This window comes from Calonectris borealis, chromosome 3 (genome assembly GCF_964195595.1).
Source record: "Calonectris borealis chromosome 3, bCalBor7.hap1.2, whole genome shotgun sequence".
In the NCBI taxonomy this organism is placed as follows: Eukaryota; Metazoa; Chordata; class Aves; order Procellariiformes; family Procellariidae; genus Calonectris; species Calonectris borealis.
Window position 1 is genome coordinate 3100605 of NC_134314.1, and position 14335 is coordinate 3114939.

At 39.6% G+C, this 14335-nt stretch overlaps 1 protein-coding gene across 1 annotated transcript in view; it reads left to right on the forward strand.

The window, feature by feature from the left end:
* MSRA (methionine sulfoxide reductase A) overlaps window positions 1-14335 on the forward strand; it is a 297534-nt gene that overhangs the window by 114835 nt on the left and 168364 nt on the right. The window contains exon 2 of the mRNA XM_075144833.1: window positions 2548-2616. Within this exon, the coding sequence (XP_075000934.1) occupies window positions 2548-2616 (69 nt within the window). The remainder of the gene's footprint in view (window positions 1-2547; window positions 2617-14335) is intronic.

Here is a 14335-nt window from a genome sequence, read left to right on the forward strand (position 1 = left end):
TTGTATGGTGCTGGTCATATTACTCCCACTCTGGAACCTCCCAACAATTTCCTTCCTAAAGCCCCTCTCTTGGCTTGTGTGGCACAGGGCATTCAATCTTCCTAAATGCAAACAATTGACTTCGCGGCACCTCTTGCTCCAATTGCAGATAACCCTGATTTTCCCTTCTCATTGACTGTTGATAAATGTTTGATGCCAGCTGGGATTAGTACTGTGCTATGCCTCCTTGCTAATGAAAAATATTGCTTTCAGAGAATTTGCAAAGCAATCCCATGTTCTTAATTTGACCTGTTTTATTCCTCACCAGGTTCTGTACTACAGGAAGTAAAATAATGCAGGTACTGAGAAATTCTCTTGGCTTTCTCCCTGGAAAGTATTTTGTGAACAGAAACCCGTATTTTGAGTTCAGGCGATTTTATTTCTTTCCACCATTGTTGACAATGAGTCTTAGTAGATCAACAAATGACTGCGGGGATGCCAGTGAAAAGGATTGGGAATATTCTGTTGTGGATCTGTATATTTTATTTTATTTGGAGGTTGGAGAGCTCATTTCTAGGTTATACATACAACCCTTCCAGGTTATACATACAACCCTCATTATACAATAGTAATAAGCCTGTATTATCACAAGGGGTAGAATTCTCTTTATGCTCAGGAAAGTACATTGGGATGAAAGAGAAGCACATTGGGGTGTGAAGAATATATTATTTAGTTTGGAAACTGAGCAGTTTCTAGCCCCTGGGAGCCATCTTGTCACGGAGGGAGTAAAGCCAGGCTTCTACTATTTTATTGCATAGAAATCATCCTTGTGAGCACCTGCGATGCCGTAATACTGCACTTTCCTGTAGGCTTTGTGTTGCTTGAGATTGCAAGTCTCAGTCTTGATTTGGCTTTTATGCAAATGCTTTGTCTAGGTGTTCTGTCTTATGTCCTCCTGTGTACTTGTGCCAGGATATATAACTTAGTCTTAAACTGCAGCTCGTGGTAGCTGTCGCTCATCTGTCTGCTTCCACAGACCAGCTTTCCCAGGGCCCAGCTGCTCTCTGGAGGAGATGGTCTTTCACCTGACATAGTGGCTAGAAAAGGACCGTTTAACTGAAGTAAACCTCAAATGTACCAGCTTTTCAGTTTCCATGAAAACAGCGGGATGCGGTTTTGCTAATTTTGTGTCATGCATCAAGTTTTCTAAGAAATTTGGCCATAGCATAGAGGAAGTGTCCTGTGTGAAAAACATCTCCGTTGTGGAGACCTGGCGGGAGCTGGAAGGCGCGGGGGCTGCCGACCCCAAGTCACTGAGGACAATTGCACGATGGGTATTGTTTTGCATTTTGTGCTCCTCTCCCCTTCTTGACTAAGCGTTGGTTAATGGAAGAGCAGTTACGTTTTGATCCGTTACAGTGGTTTGCAATGGCGGCGGTAATTTAACAGTGTTAAAACAGTCCAGGGTGTGACTGGTGTAAAGGACGAACTCTGTACGCTCTGTCGTGAACGGACGTGGCGTTAGAATATGTTGGACAAATACTCATTTTAGCGAACAGATTGCTGGTTGTATTGGGTGTAAATGTCCAGGTTTTGGTAGCGGGAGGGTTGCAGGGGCGGCCTCTGTGAGGAGCGGCAGGGGCTGCCCCGTGCCAGACACAGCCGGTTCCAGCCGGTTCCAGCCGGTTCCAGCCGGCTCTGCAATGGCCCCACCACAGGACACAGCTGAGCCCGTCAGCGATGCTGGTGGTGCCTCTGGCAAAATATATGTAAGAAAGGGTAAAACATGGCACGGCAGGGAGGAGTGAGGAAAGAAGTGTGAGAAACAGCCCTGTTGGAGTCAGGAATGGAGTGAAGTTGAGCCGGGGAAAAGGGGAGGTGGGGGGAAGGTGTTGTTTTAATTTGTCTTTGTTTCTCACTATGCAAACACATTTTAATTGGCAATAAATTAAATTAATTTTCCTCAAGCTGAATCTGGACTGCTCGTGATGGTAATTGGTAAGTGATCTCCCTGTATTTTACCTCGACCCACGAGCTTTTCCATCTTGTTTTCTCCCCCTGTCCTGTTGACAAGGGAGGAGTGAGAGAGCGGCTGGGTGGGCATCTGGCAGGCAGCCCAGATCAACCCACCACACTAGTGCAGAAAATGCACATAGTTCATGCTTGGTCATATAAAAAAGCTTGTGGTTGAGCATCAACATATCCTAGCAGTTACAGAGAATTATGATTTCCTTGCTTTTTTTGCTTGCATGAGGAGGTTGCTTTCAAGACTACTCCACTTTTGACAGTGATTGTTACTGTATATTGCTCTGTGTGTGTGTGTCACGTTAGTATCAGCTGACTTGTCTTAACCACTAAACTGAAATGCAACTCCAGTTTATATCCTGGGACTTGTGGACAGTGTTTTTGAAAAACAGAGAGTGTGAAGTTCCAGATATTAGTGAATTGTACAGGTTGGCTTTCATAAATCAAACTTCAGGTTTCAATAGAACTGTAAGAAAAAAACAGTTGGTTTTATGCAAAGCATATATTCTATTACATTTTGACTTTTTTTTTTACCCCTTCTAGATAAACATCATGTCAATGGAAACAGAATGGTAGAACCTTTCCCAGAGGGAACACAGATGGCTGTATTTGGTAAGACATCAGTTTTAAAATAAAAGCTCTGAGCTGTATAGTGTTACTGCATGCCAAATTTCTTAATTTCAGCCTGAGTCCTCAAGAGTTTCAGGATCTGGGCTGCTGTTGCCATTTTCTAATCACTACAGTCAGCTAAAGCCACTGATCATTTTGGGAAATGTCCATGCCCCAAAAGGAGTACATTGAAAGTATTTTTCTGAGTTATACAAACGGAAAATTTAAACTCTCATTTTGTTCCATAAAAATTCCAAAATAGTAGCATTTTATGTATGATAATTCCTGTAAGATCATTCATTAGTTTAAACAAAATTCTGAAGATGTTCCATGATTCTCCAGACCTTAAATCATGCAAGGAACTCAAAATTGTTGGGTCAAAAGCTTTATCTACTCTACTTGCAGAGCTGTTACCATCTACATGCCCCAAACCAAACCTGCTGTTTTGTACATTGTGAATAGTCCTGTAGACTTCCTGTTGGGTGCCAACAGAGCCGGAGAGGTGGCCAGTTGTAAATGAGAAGATGTTTAATTGCATTGTATCTATGCTATTTTCTATGAAAATTTCATTCTTTGAGCCCTTTTGTAAAACTTGAAAAAAGTATTTCTTTGGAGAAATTAATTACTTCTGGAAGAAATAAACATCTTAAAATAGATCGGAATCACCAGCTCTTTACCAAGATACGGACTTCACCCGAATCTGGGAATCGTCAGAGCTGTCATTTCAGAATGTGCTAATATTAGTCTTAAGGGCAAGCCTATGGAATTTACTAGGGAAAAAAAAAGTGTATTTCTATGACAATTATTCTTAAAACTTATTGTTACAGAGAATGAAAAATTTCCAAATCCTGTTTTGAACCATAAGATTGGATTGTTTAGAAAGGATATAATTCTCTATTAACTTCTACAGGGTGGTACAAAAGTGCGTTAGGAAATTTATTATATCCTAATAAGTGTTTATCTATCTGGGATGTTGAAGTAAATATTAAATTACTACTTGATACACCTGCTATATCATCTAGCCTGATGGAGTTCTGAATCGTAGTGTGTGCAGGTCAGGTATATGAAGCAGTCATCGCTATTTTTGACCTGGGCCCGTTCTAATAACATATATATAAATTTTGGCAATCACAAGGCAAGATGTGTAACAACAAATATGTAAAAACAGAGACTGGAAAGCAGTGATTCTGAGAATCAATGCTCTATAAATGCCCAATATGATGTAACAAAAAGAATAAATGCAGCCTTCAGATAGGAAATCAGGGGTATGGTGAGTAGGCATTAGCAGGCAATTTTACACCTGCACACAGTGTTTCTGAGACAGATACTAAAATACATTTCACATTAGACAGAACTTATTAATAACAGCAACAAAAATGTGAAACACTGAAACAAACTATCAAAGCAACCAGGAGAATCTGCATACCATCGTGTCTTCAGTTACGGACTGGGACAGGTAGTGGGGTGCCTAAGCAGAAGTTTCAGATGTTTTAGGCTCTCCAGGCTGCCAGCTGCCAAGCCAGAGGGATGGAGGTCTCCCGTAGTCCTGCGGTGTAGATATCTCAGTAGCCCGAGGGCACCCAGAATGAACCTAGACACTTGAGTCAGGCACCCCATTCACCCCAGATGCTTCCTGAGGTTATGCATCAATAGGAAACACATTATTGATCTCCATAAAGGCAGATGCAGTAGAAATTATCTTCCCTACATGATACAGTAGATCACATTAGATAATCTAATCATCCCTACTGATGTTAAAGATCATGAATATGTATTTTACAGGAGAAAGTAGCCTATGTCAATATGGCATTTTCTCAGTTATTGAGCTTAGTGGTGGTGATCTGGTCTAATTTATAAAAAGAAAAGACAGAGCATAAATATTTCAAAAACCTGAGCAGTGTCTGAAAGTTCTTATGTAGTAACAGTTTACATATCTGTCTGGAATGAATTGTTGATCTATTTTCAAACAGCTGTAATCTCATCTGAAATATTTAGCAATCCTATGTGGAATGCGAAGGGCTAAGTTATGAATGGGCACTAATTTATTACTCCAAAGATTATCTTTTCAATTAATTATTGCAAAAAAATCATAGTAAGCGTTAACTTCCCTGTGGAGCTAATGTTTCTGTATTTACCATGGTTGAACAGGAGAAATGGCTTGTGGGTGTCACCCTTCAGTTATCGTCATGATTTCTTCAAGTTCTCTTTAGAGTTCCTCTAATCCAGTATTGTTTTTCTGCCAGTATCCCCTTGTGTGTGGATTTTGGGAACATAAAAAAAATTCTTGGAGTGGTGGAATGAGAGATTGTTTGAGAAATTTTTTGGAGCTAGTGGAAAATGATTGTATGTTGCCTTTTGAGTTTTAAGGTTAAGATGGATGTAGAGATTCTTCTTTGAATTTCTTACAGCAGGCAGGGTCAGAGACTTCTGGTATAATCTGATATTGATGCAGATTTCACTATTTAAATTTTTTTAAAGCTCCTCCTTTATTTCCTCTGTGATGGTCAGATCAGTTTTCCAGTGGTTGTGGTGGGTGTTGGTGTGAGTGCTTCTATTGGTTATATCACTGTTGATGGTACTCAATTTGTAAAATTTCATAGAAAGTAATATGCTACCTACAGAATTTCATTGGAAAAGCGCAAAATCTTATTAAACAGCCTACTTTGAATCATTCCTGAGGACCTCCGTTATATCAAGCCTGGTAGCTTTCATCATTTTTAAATTGCCCTAGATTTTCCACAAGATTGTGATTGCAAATGTTGGGCTAGGTGGTGAAAACTCATGCTGCTGCCATCTGTGCTGTGAATAAATGGAAAACCTACATGTTCTTAGGTTTACTATTAGACCTGAAATATAATAGCATACAAACATGACTCTGATGATAATTGTTGTCATTTGTTGGCGTTGGCATCCCATTCTGGTACGTGGTATAGAAAAATGGAGCTCAGTTCGCTTTTGCTACCTCCAAGGGGGCAGCGTTTGCTGGCCCCATGAGAATGGGAATGAAAGGAAGCATCAAAAAAGAAAACAATTATCTATCAGTAATTCTTCTCCTCAGATTGTTACTCACCCTATCCATCTATACTCCTGTTAGCAGCAAGCTCTTTGTATTTTAGGACTCTCGAAGCTAGGGGAAAGAAACTGAGCTAGTCTGAGCTAGTAGACTTTCTGACTCCACCTTAGCAAGAAAGGGCTTCTCACACCTCTTCTCCAGAAATGTCCTTTAATCCTTTAATTCGGATTGCACAGGGACAAGTCTCCAAGAGCAGTAGTTTCTAAGAAGTAATCCCTCTTCCTTAAAAAGATCTACAAAAGCTAAAAGATGGTAAATAACCATATGATTTTGTAGATATAGCCTACTTGCAGTGCGTTTTCCTACTGCTTGGATAGTTTTAGATTCACCACTAAAAATAACAGTATAAAATGTAATGCTGGGTTGTAAACACTAATCCTTTTACCGGCTTGCAAAATGCAGTTAGATTGCATTACATAGCTCCATCTTCTGCAAACCCTCCTTCGAGATGCTCTTACTAATGCTGTGTTATTTACTTTATGATATGACTTCTTGTTTTGATCAAGGTACAGGGTGAATGTACGCGGGTCGTTGTTCCTGCAGCTTTCCCATTTATATCACAGTTTTCTAAAGACTATTTAAATGATCTTGCGATTCTCCAGTTTTCTGTTTAGCATCATTCAGCTGCCTAAGATACACCTATTGTTCATTAGAATAAAGAAATATGTCCTTGTTTCTACAATGGTGAAAAAGCTAGATTTCAAGGGTGAGGGTGACTCTGTAATGGAAATCTTTTAATGCTAACCATCCAGTGACCTCTTCATCCAGTTTCCAGCTAATATTGAAGCACTAAGAGCACAGGAGGCGCGCAGGCACTGCTCACAGCCTCACTGGAGTCACTAGAATGCTATATCAAAAATCACTGGGTCCCTTGAAGTAAAGAGGGGGGTATATTCCCAAGGTCAGCGACTGAAACAGATGAAATTCTGGATGTTATGTGTTTATGTTATGGATGGTAAAGTAGAAGCCATTCAATAAATGCCTGTCCAGAAAGTTTTCTTGTAGTTTTTTATGGCCATAGATATTTTCAATTAAAAGTATTTTGCCTGTAGTGACTGATTTTGACCAAAAACCTAACCAAAAGTCAAAACCTGAACATATCTTAGGGGATTGATAATGTTTTGAAAAGCAGCAGTTTATGGTCTAAAATCAACTTTTGGATAGAGGTATAAATATATGCAGAATATATGCAACTTTCAATAAATTAATATTTCCATCACTACCATTGTGATTCTTTGCATATTTTAAAAATATTTAAATGCACTGCTGTATTATGCTTAGAAATATTTCTGGTTAGCGTTTCTGAATTTTAAGTGCATGTTTTTCTTAGAAACTGCTGCTATTGCAAGACTCCGGTTTATCTCAGAGCACGTATATATTCACTGTGATTGATATACTACCTTATTTCTCTAAGAGGAAGCATTGTGCGTATGGTGTGTTCATAGAAGGGCTCTTATTTACCTTTAGTAAAATCTGGCAATAGTTCAGGTTTGTAATTACAACACTTTTTAAATACGGGACTAAATTGTGTTGTATTTGCTTGACATATACTGGCTAGTAATGGGATAATTGGTTTCTTGATGTAAACAAAATATAGACAGAAGTAGGATGTTAAGTAACTGATAAGATCTAATTACAGACATTTCTGAGTTGGCAGACGGATCCAAGCTTGTTCACCTTCTGCTCTGCACTTATTAGGCAGCAGCATGTTCCGGTAATTCTATAGAGCCATATTATTGTTGTACTTTGCCTGAGTTATTATGTCCTATTGAGATTCAGATGTACCCTATGCATTCCCACAATTCCCACTGCTTCCAAATGTTATTTAAAAACTAAAATAGGATTACGACAAGATTGTCCAATTAGCCCCGGGCAGAGCCAGGGGTTTCTCAGCCTTTGCGTGTGGGCTGTTCGGCTGCCTCTGCAGGGCGGCATCACACCCTACCTGGGTGGCTCGTGCAGCTGGAAAGCTGAGCTCCTCAAACAAGACCTGCTCTTGGGTGGTTCAGCCCTTCCTAATAAAGGCTGGGTCAGGGCAGCTTTTTAACTAAAGGAAAATAATTTCACTTGAAAGTGGGATGATGTAATTAAGAATGGATCACTATAGAGAGTTTCTTTTACTCGTTCATTCCTGAAACAGCTATTGGTGGCCACGTCAGATAAGAAAATGTCTTAGGAAGCCTTTTGGTCCGACTCAGTGACGTTTTTATGATGAGCTCTGTTCTTTTCACCAGGAAAAGGAAATAACAGGAAACGCAGTTTGGACCCCAAGAGAAATACCTTTTTTTTAGGCAGTAAAAAAAGAACAAACAATTTTTCCCTGTTGCTCAAAGAAAAGGAAGAAAACTTTAAACCATGCTACATGTCAGAAGATATTATATCTCTATCAGAAGAGAATATAAGGCTTCCTGATGTTGAAACAGGTGTGTGTGCTGTGACCCAAACTGTAGGAGAAACATCTACAGCAATGTTACCAGATGTTACAAGGATCACATTGTGGAAGAATTGAGAGCCAGAGGGAATGTCTTCCAGAAGGGATTCATGTTCCTCATGCTAATTCTGTTTCAACATCTTGGACAAGTGAAGGAAGTGTACTAACTGGCTGGGTTTGTAAAGCACTGAAGTGTTAACGCTGTCCTGTGTTCACGAGGTGGTGTAAAAATGGACACTGAACTTTCTGCAGTTCTGGAATGAGAAAACAAATCTGTGAAAACATGCATAACAAAAAGAGGTTGCCTAAAGGGAGGCTGCTCCATCCCTAAACCAAATCATGTTCCTATTCCTACCTTTGCAGTATGTTTATTAAAGAAATATATCCTTATTTCCCATTTTCTTTTTTTACCTTCCAGATAGTGACTTATGGCCAGTGTCTTTTTGGTGCCTCTTCCAGAGAACTGAAACACAACCCAGTTCCCTGCCTCTGCTGTCTGGTCCTGGTTTATCCTCATTGCCACCAGTGCCTAAACATCCTCTTCCATGTAATCTGGCCTGAAGTATGGTGCTCTGGTTTGCTGGTCAAAACTTCAGGGGTTGTGTCAGCTCTAAGCGATTGCCAGGGAAGGTTCTCTGTTTAGGATGTAAGAGTCTAAGCAGGGAAGCCCTGAACTGAAAATTTTCCCCTAAGCTTCTTGAAAAATAAGGTGATAAACACAGAAATAAACATAATTCCGGGAACTTTTAAAAATAAAAGTCTTAATATTCCATTTCTCTTGTCCAATAGCGTATCATAGACATTATGCATTAAATGCTGGTGATCTGATTTGATAGCATGGTGCATCAACTTGGTGGTAGTGTAAATGGCCGGTTGCGAGCCACTATGCGAGACAGACCCAGATAAGTACAAAATGCTACAGTCTGCTTGGTCTTTGCCAAGGACATTTCCTGACATTTATAAACACTAATAAGGGACAACGAAATATCCCTAATGCAAAGTGAAAGCTGTCCTTGATCAGCACAACCCTTCATAACATTCTTTTATTTCAAAGGATCCACATCTCTTTTTCTTTTTGCTTCTGAAAACAAAAGTAATGTGGCCTTCAAACACAATATCTGTCCTTCTCCATCAGGGACTTGTTTATGTTAATTTAGCTTTCTTGAGGTAATGAAGAATTTAGCTTTGTGTGGATTTCCACTTAGAGTGTGTATTGCACATTAGTGAAGATCCGGAGGTTTTTAGAAGTAAATCAGATTGCAGCTTTTCAGTCAACATCATTCACCTTAAAACAGCCATTTAATTATGTTTTGGGGACTTTCCCACTGAAATGAGTAGAAAAGACAGAGTTAATTTTCATGGGTTTTGGGATAAGGCTCAGTGATCTCTAATGGCAGGAATTGTCTCTAACATACGTTTTATTTTCTATGCAAAAAGCCAGCAAGAGCACCTAGATTACTTTAGCAATGCAAAAGCCTCGCAGAGAAGTAATTTCTTGCCGATGATAAATAGGATATATCAGTGACTAGGATGAACATATGCTTGGCATCATTCTGAGTTGGTTTAAGTTTGAAATAGAAGTAAATTATCCTGTTAATGACTAGAGGCTGCCCTCATCAGATTTATGCTGCTTTGCGGGAGATATATGTGCGTACGTGTGTGTGTGTTTATGTGCTGGGATATACGATATACACACACACACATTTGCCATCAGCATTTATCCTTTGATTCCTGTTACCAAAGCACAGAGCATGGTGACATAGCATAAAACATACAGAACAGTGATGATTTATTCTATTCAGCCATGAAAAATGTGATTGCTAATTGTCAGTAGTTACAACAGCAGAGAAAAAATATATAAGGAGGTTTTTGGAGGGATAAAATTGTGTTGTTTTGATAATTTTAGACATACTGTGACATTCACAAAGTGTTGTCAGTGCATTTTACAGATCCTAATGGATTTATCTTTACAACACTGCTGTCACAGACTGACAATATTAGAACTGGGGATGTGAGACTGAGCAAATAGGATCCTATATTAAAAAATATGGCTTACTTATTATTAGGTTGTTCAGTTTGGGATAATTTAGAGTGATTTTCCTGATTTTCAGGAGTTTTTCTCACCTGATGAAGTTATTGGTGATCTCAAAAAATATATCATTAGATATCTTGCTTAAAATCGAAGATACAAAAATCTTCAGCTACTTCTAAAATACTTGCTCAGAAATGCTCCTGAAGCTTGGGAGAGTCAACTGGAATCTTTATATTGATGTCACTGGTGCTTTTAACTCATCGGGCTGGAATTAATCTCAATAGATTTTAGGTATGTAATCTAAAGTGGTCTTCAAGAGTTTCTCCCTAGATAGAGAAAACACATTTGGAGGTCAGTTCATAACAGCTGTCTCGGAAAGGAATAAATCATCCTCAGTAGGTGCCTTGTTCTGTCAAACGCTATCTAAACAACTAGCTTCGACTAGGGGGAATCGATTCATTTGCATAAATATGTTGCAAATGTTTTATGCCGTTTGAGGTGTCCTAGGGCATTTGAGACGTCCAGAGGGGACTGGCAGGGATGATACAGGTCTCGCAGGAGGTCCATACTCTTCTGAACCAGGAGGTGAAAGCCGGATAGGTTTATCTAGGACATCCCAAATGATATTAGGTACCTTTGTTTAGGGATTCAATGCACATATGAAGACATCTAAATGTAAGTGTAACATGTATGGGAAATTGTCCTTGATCTCCAGCTTCCTAGGACACGGGTCTACCTTTTGTCATATGTGCCCCTTCTATGCCAGTCTGGTGCAGAATTGCTGCATAAGGCATCTCAGGTGACACCAGATGCCTTTGTTTATGCATCGGTACTGAACCCTGGATCCCCAATGACCGTCACGGGAGCTTGGACACCTTTTGTCACATGTGAACACCTATTTATATATCTGAATTGGAGATCTAAATGTAGTTGTTCAAGTCTGCATGCTGAAGCACACCCTAGAGGTCTCTATTTCAAGTGCCTGAGGTTAGCTGAGAAGAATTACTTCTAGAGTATTTCTTACAGAATCCCTTACATTCCAGTATATTTCTGGTACATTATTTACCTGTGTGTTTAGGGTAATGCCCACATTATTAAGATTATTTTCAATGGCAATCTATGCTGGCTAGTACAGGCTCTCTGCCTATTCTGGGAGACACAGACAAGTCTTTTGTCTTTAGAAGAGAGTGAAAACTCCACTCTTTAAGAGGGTCAGACAGCATTTTGTTCCAGATTTTTCTTCTAGAACACCACCTGGCTTTGCTCTGTGCAGGACACACTTTAGAAATGAAGGCAAAAATACACTTCGGCATCTACAAGAAAGAAATAATATGATCAGTTTTCAAATAAGATAAGAACTAATCACAAAAAAATTCTGATTTGAGTTGAACTGTAAGTAATTTTGAAACAGCCGTAGTTATTTGTTTGTGAGCCAGGGAAAACAGCATGCAATATGTCAGGCTTTGAGATAAAATTTATTGGTGTGTCATTGGCTTAAATCCAACATTATGCTCATAAATAATATAATCCTAGTGTGACACATTTCTGCTTGAACCTTGACTGAAAATTATTGAGAATCATGTTATGAATTATGTAGTAGCAGTCACGCATTCAAGCCAAAAGGATATAACTTGAGTGAAATGCTGAAATGTATTTGTAATTAGGTACACTATCTAAAGACGCGTAGTTGCAGAAAGGGCAAGGTGTCTTTCTTTGTATCCGAAGGTATAACATGGAGTCTTGCTGCTGACTCAGGCTAATGGTCATCCAGCTTTTATTGACTCATTCTTCTGGGATGGAAAGTCTGCTGTGGTTGAATGTTGTTGTCATCTGTATCACTCTCTTGTATGCTATCAGCACTGTCTTTTGTCTCTTAATTTATACTGGCTCAATATGACCCAAGGCTCCAGACAAACCTTGACAATAATATACAGTCCAGCTGCACAGCAGGATGGGAGTAACTCAGTGTTATTCAGTGGAATGTGCCTGACAAGCCAAGAGAGGACAAACGTAGGGCTTTAAGCATCAAATGGTTATACTCAGACTCATCGAGTGTGATGGTGTTTATCCCTGTGGCAGATAAAGAGATTATCAACTGCTTTGCTTTCTGGAGACCGATAATCCCAAGATCGTTTTACTGTGCTGCTTCATTAAAGATCTGGGCATGTTTTTTAGGTGTAGAAGGACTTTTGGTAGCTAACATGGTCCCTCTTCAAACCAACGTGTAGTCTGCTGCTTGGCTGTAGTGGTTATTTCTAATCTGCTACAGAAATTCACACCTAGGTTCTTCTCTTTTTTTTGTCCTTACTATCTGCATACTATGTTTTTTCCCAGGCTGTCTTCTGGAAAGAACCAACTGGTTCCCTTTGAGATGAAACCTGCATGTGGTTCTGGGAATAGTTCATCCTGGGTACCACTCCTTCTAATCACATTCTGAAGCAGAGTGAAATTTCACTCCCTCTGCTCTATACTATCCCCCAATATTCTCCTGGCAGGCCTTGTATCCTCAAATGTCCTGATGCCCCAATGCACGCAGCCCTCACCCTGCGTCTTACGGTATAGAAGCACCACTCTTAATGGACTGACACTGATTTGAAACAAAACCCTAAATTGAGAAAATGTATGTGCACACATACACACAACACTAATTATGCCTTGGTACCATAGGTGAAATGTGTTGTTGACCATGTTTCTCATCTCAGAGCTTTAGCTTTTCTTAAATTTCCTAGATCTCATGCCATGGTATATGCTGAAAACAGGGAACAGCAGTGTTGCATGAATAAATGAAGCCAGGCCATGAACCTGTGGTACAGACATATTCAGCCAACTGGAGCTGACTATAGTGTGAGAATTTAACATCTGTGAAGAATTCATGAATACTCCTGACTTTTACTTGTTCTAGTAGTGTACCTTCAGACAAAGAAGACTGCGTATAACCGGAGACTTTTAATACAGATTTTCTCTTGCTGGCCGGTATCTTCTGCATCTTTGCTTTTTGCTTTCATCAACAGACTTTTGAATAGGTCACCAATTCCTTGGCGCATGTGACAGGGCCAAAATTTATATTTTTATAAGGTATGTTTATACTTGAATTTTTTAAATCTTCAGTTAAAATATTGCCACTTACCTCATTTTAAAACTAATCTTGGTACCTTCCAGTTGTTTGTTCCAGACTACAATTATTTATGTTTTATGATGTTGTAGACCAAACCCAAGGGTACATCAAATATGTTTGTAGCGTTGAGGCAGTTTTGTTGCTTTAAAACAGACTTATTGACTCTATACAAATATTTTCCCAAGAATTCAAAGTACTGTGTGGATCCATAATGTTTTGGAGCATGTGCTGGGGCTTACAGAAGTGCTATGTTGTTTGGAACCTGAGGCTATAAGAATCTCTCAGATTCAACCAGTTGTATTCTCCCTGGCTGCAGCCTGCTGTGAGTCTAAGGCGCTTTGCTGATGACTCCATCAGTCGTATTTTGCCCCCAAACTCCCTTCTTATACACAATTTTAGGAGGAGGGTAATATATGGATTTTAGCTGATGCCTAAGTATGCAATTCCTTTCCCTGTCGATGCCTGTTGTTGGAAAGTGGAATAGGAACAGAAGAGAGAACAAAACAGAAATCATCATTCTGCCAGTGTATAAACCCGTGGTTTTTTCATGTATTCAATACTGTATGCATTTCTGCACCACTCAGGTCAAAAGAGATCTAGCAGAACTGAAAAAGGTTCAGGAGGGCAAAAAGGGTGATCAGAAGTATGGAGCATCTTCTATACAAGGAACAACAGGGTACATTAGGACTATTTAGTGTGGAAAAGAGATAACCTAGTGGGGTATGAGAGGTCTACAGAATGATCATAGCATGGCGAATGTAAAAGGGAATTGATTTTGCAGAATATCTCCCCTTATAAGAAGTAGGGGCCAGAAGAAAGGATGCAAGTAGGAGCCAGTTTCAAAATAAGTCAGAAAAGCTGGAATAGCAGTCAGAAAAGCAAGGAGACTCTTGGTCTCCTTGCCAAAGGATTTTCTGCATACAGAAGATTTCTCAAGTTGAAATGTGGCCAGGAGAAACAGCTGGAAGAGAGATCCACTGAGAGTTATTCAAACCTCAGCAGGCTCGGGAAATCCTGCAAAAGTCAGGATCTAGGACCATGGTACTGGCAAGTATCGTGTCTACTTGTCCT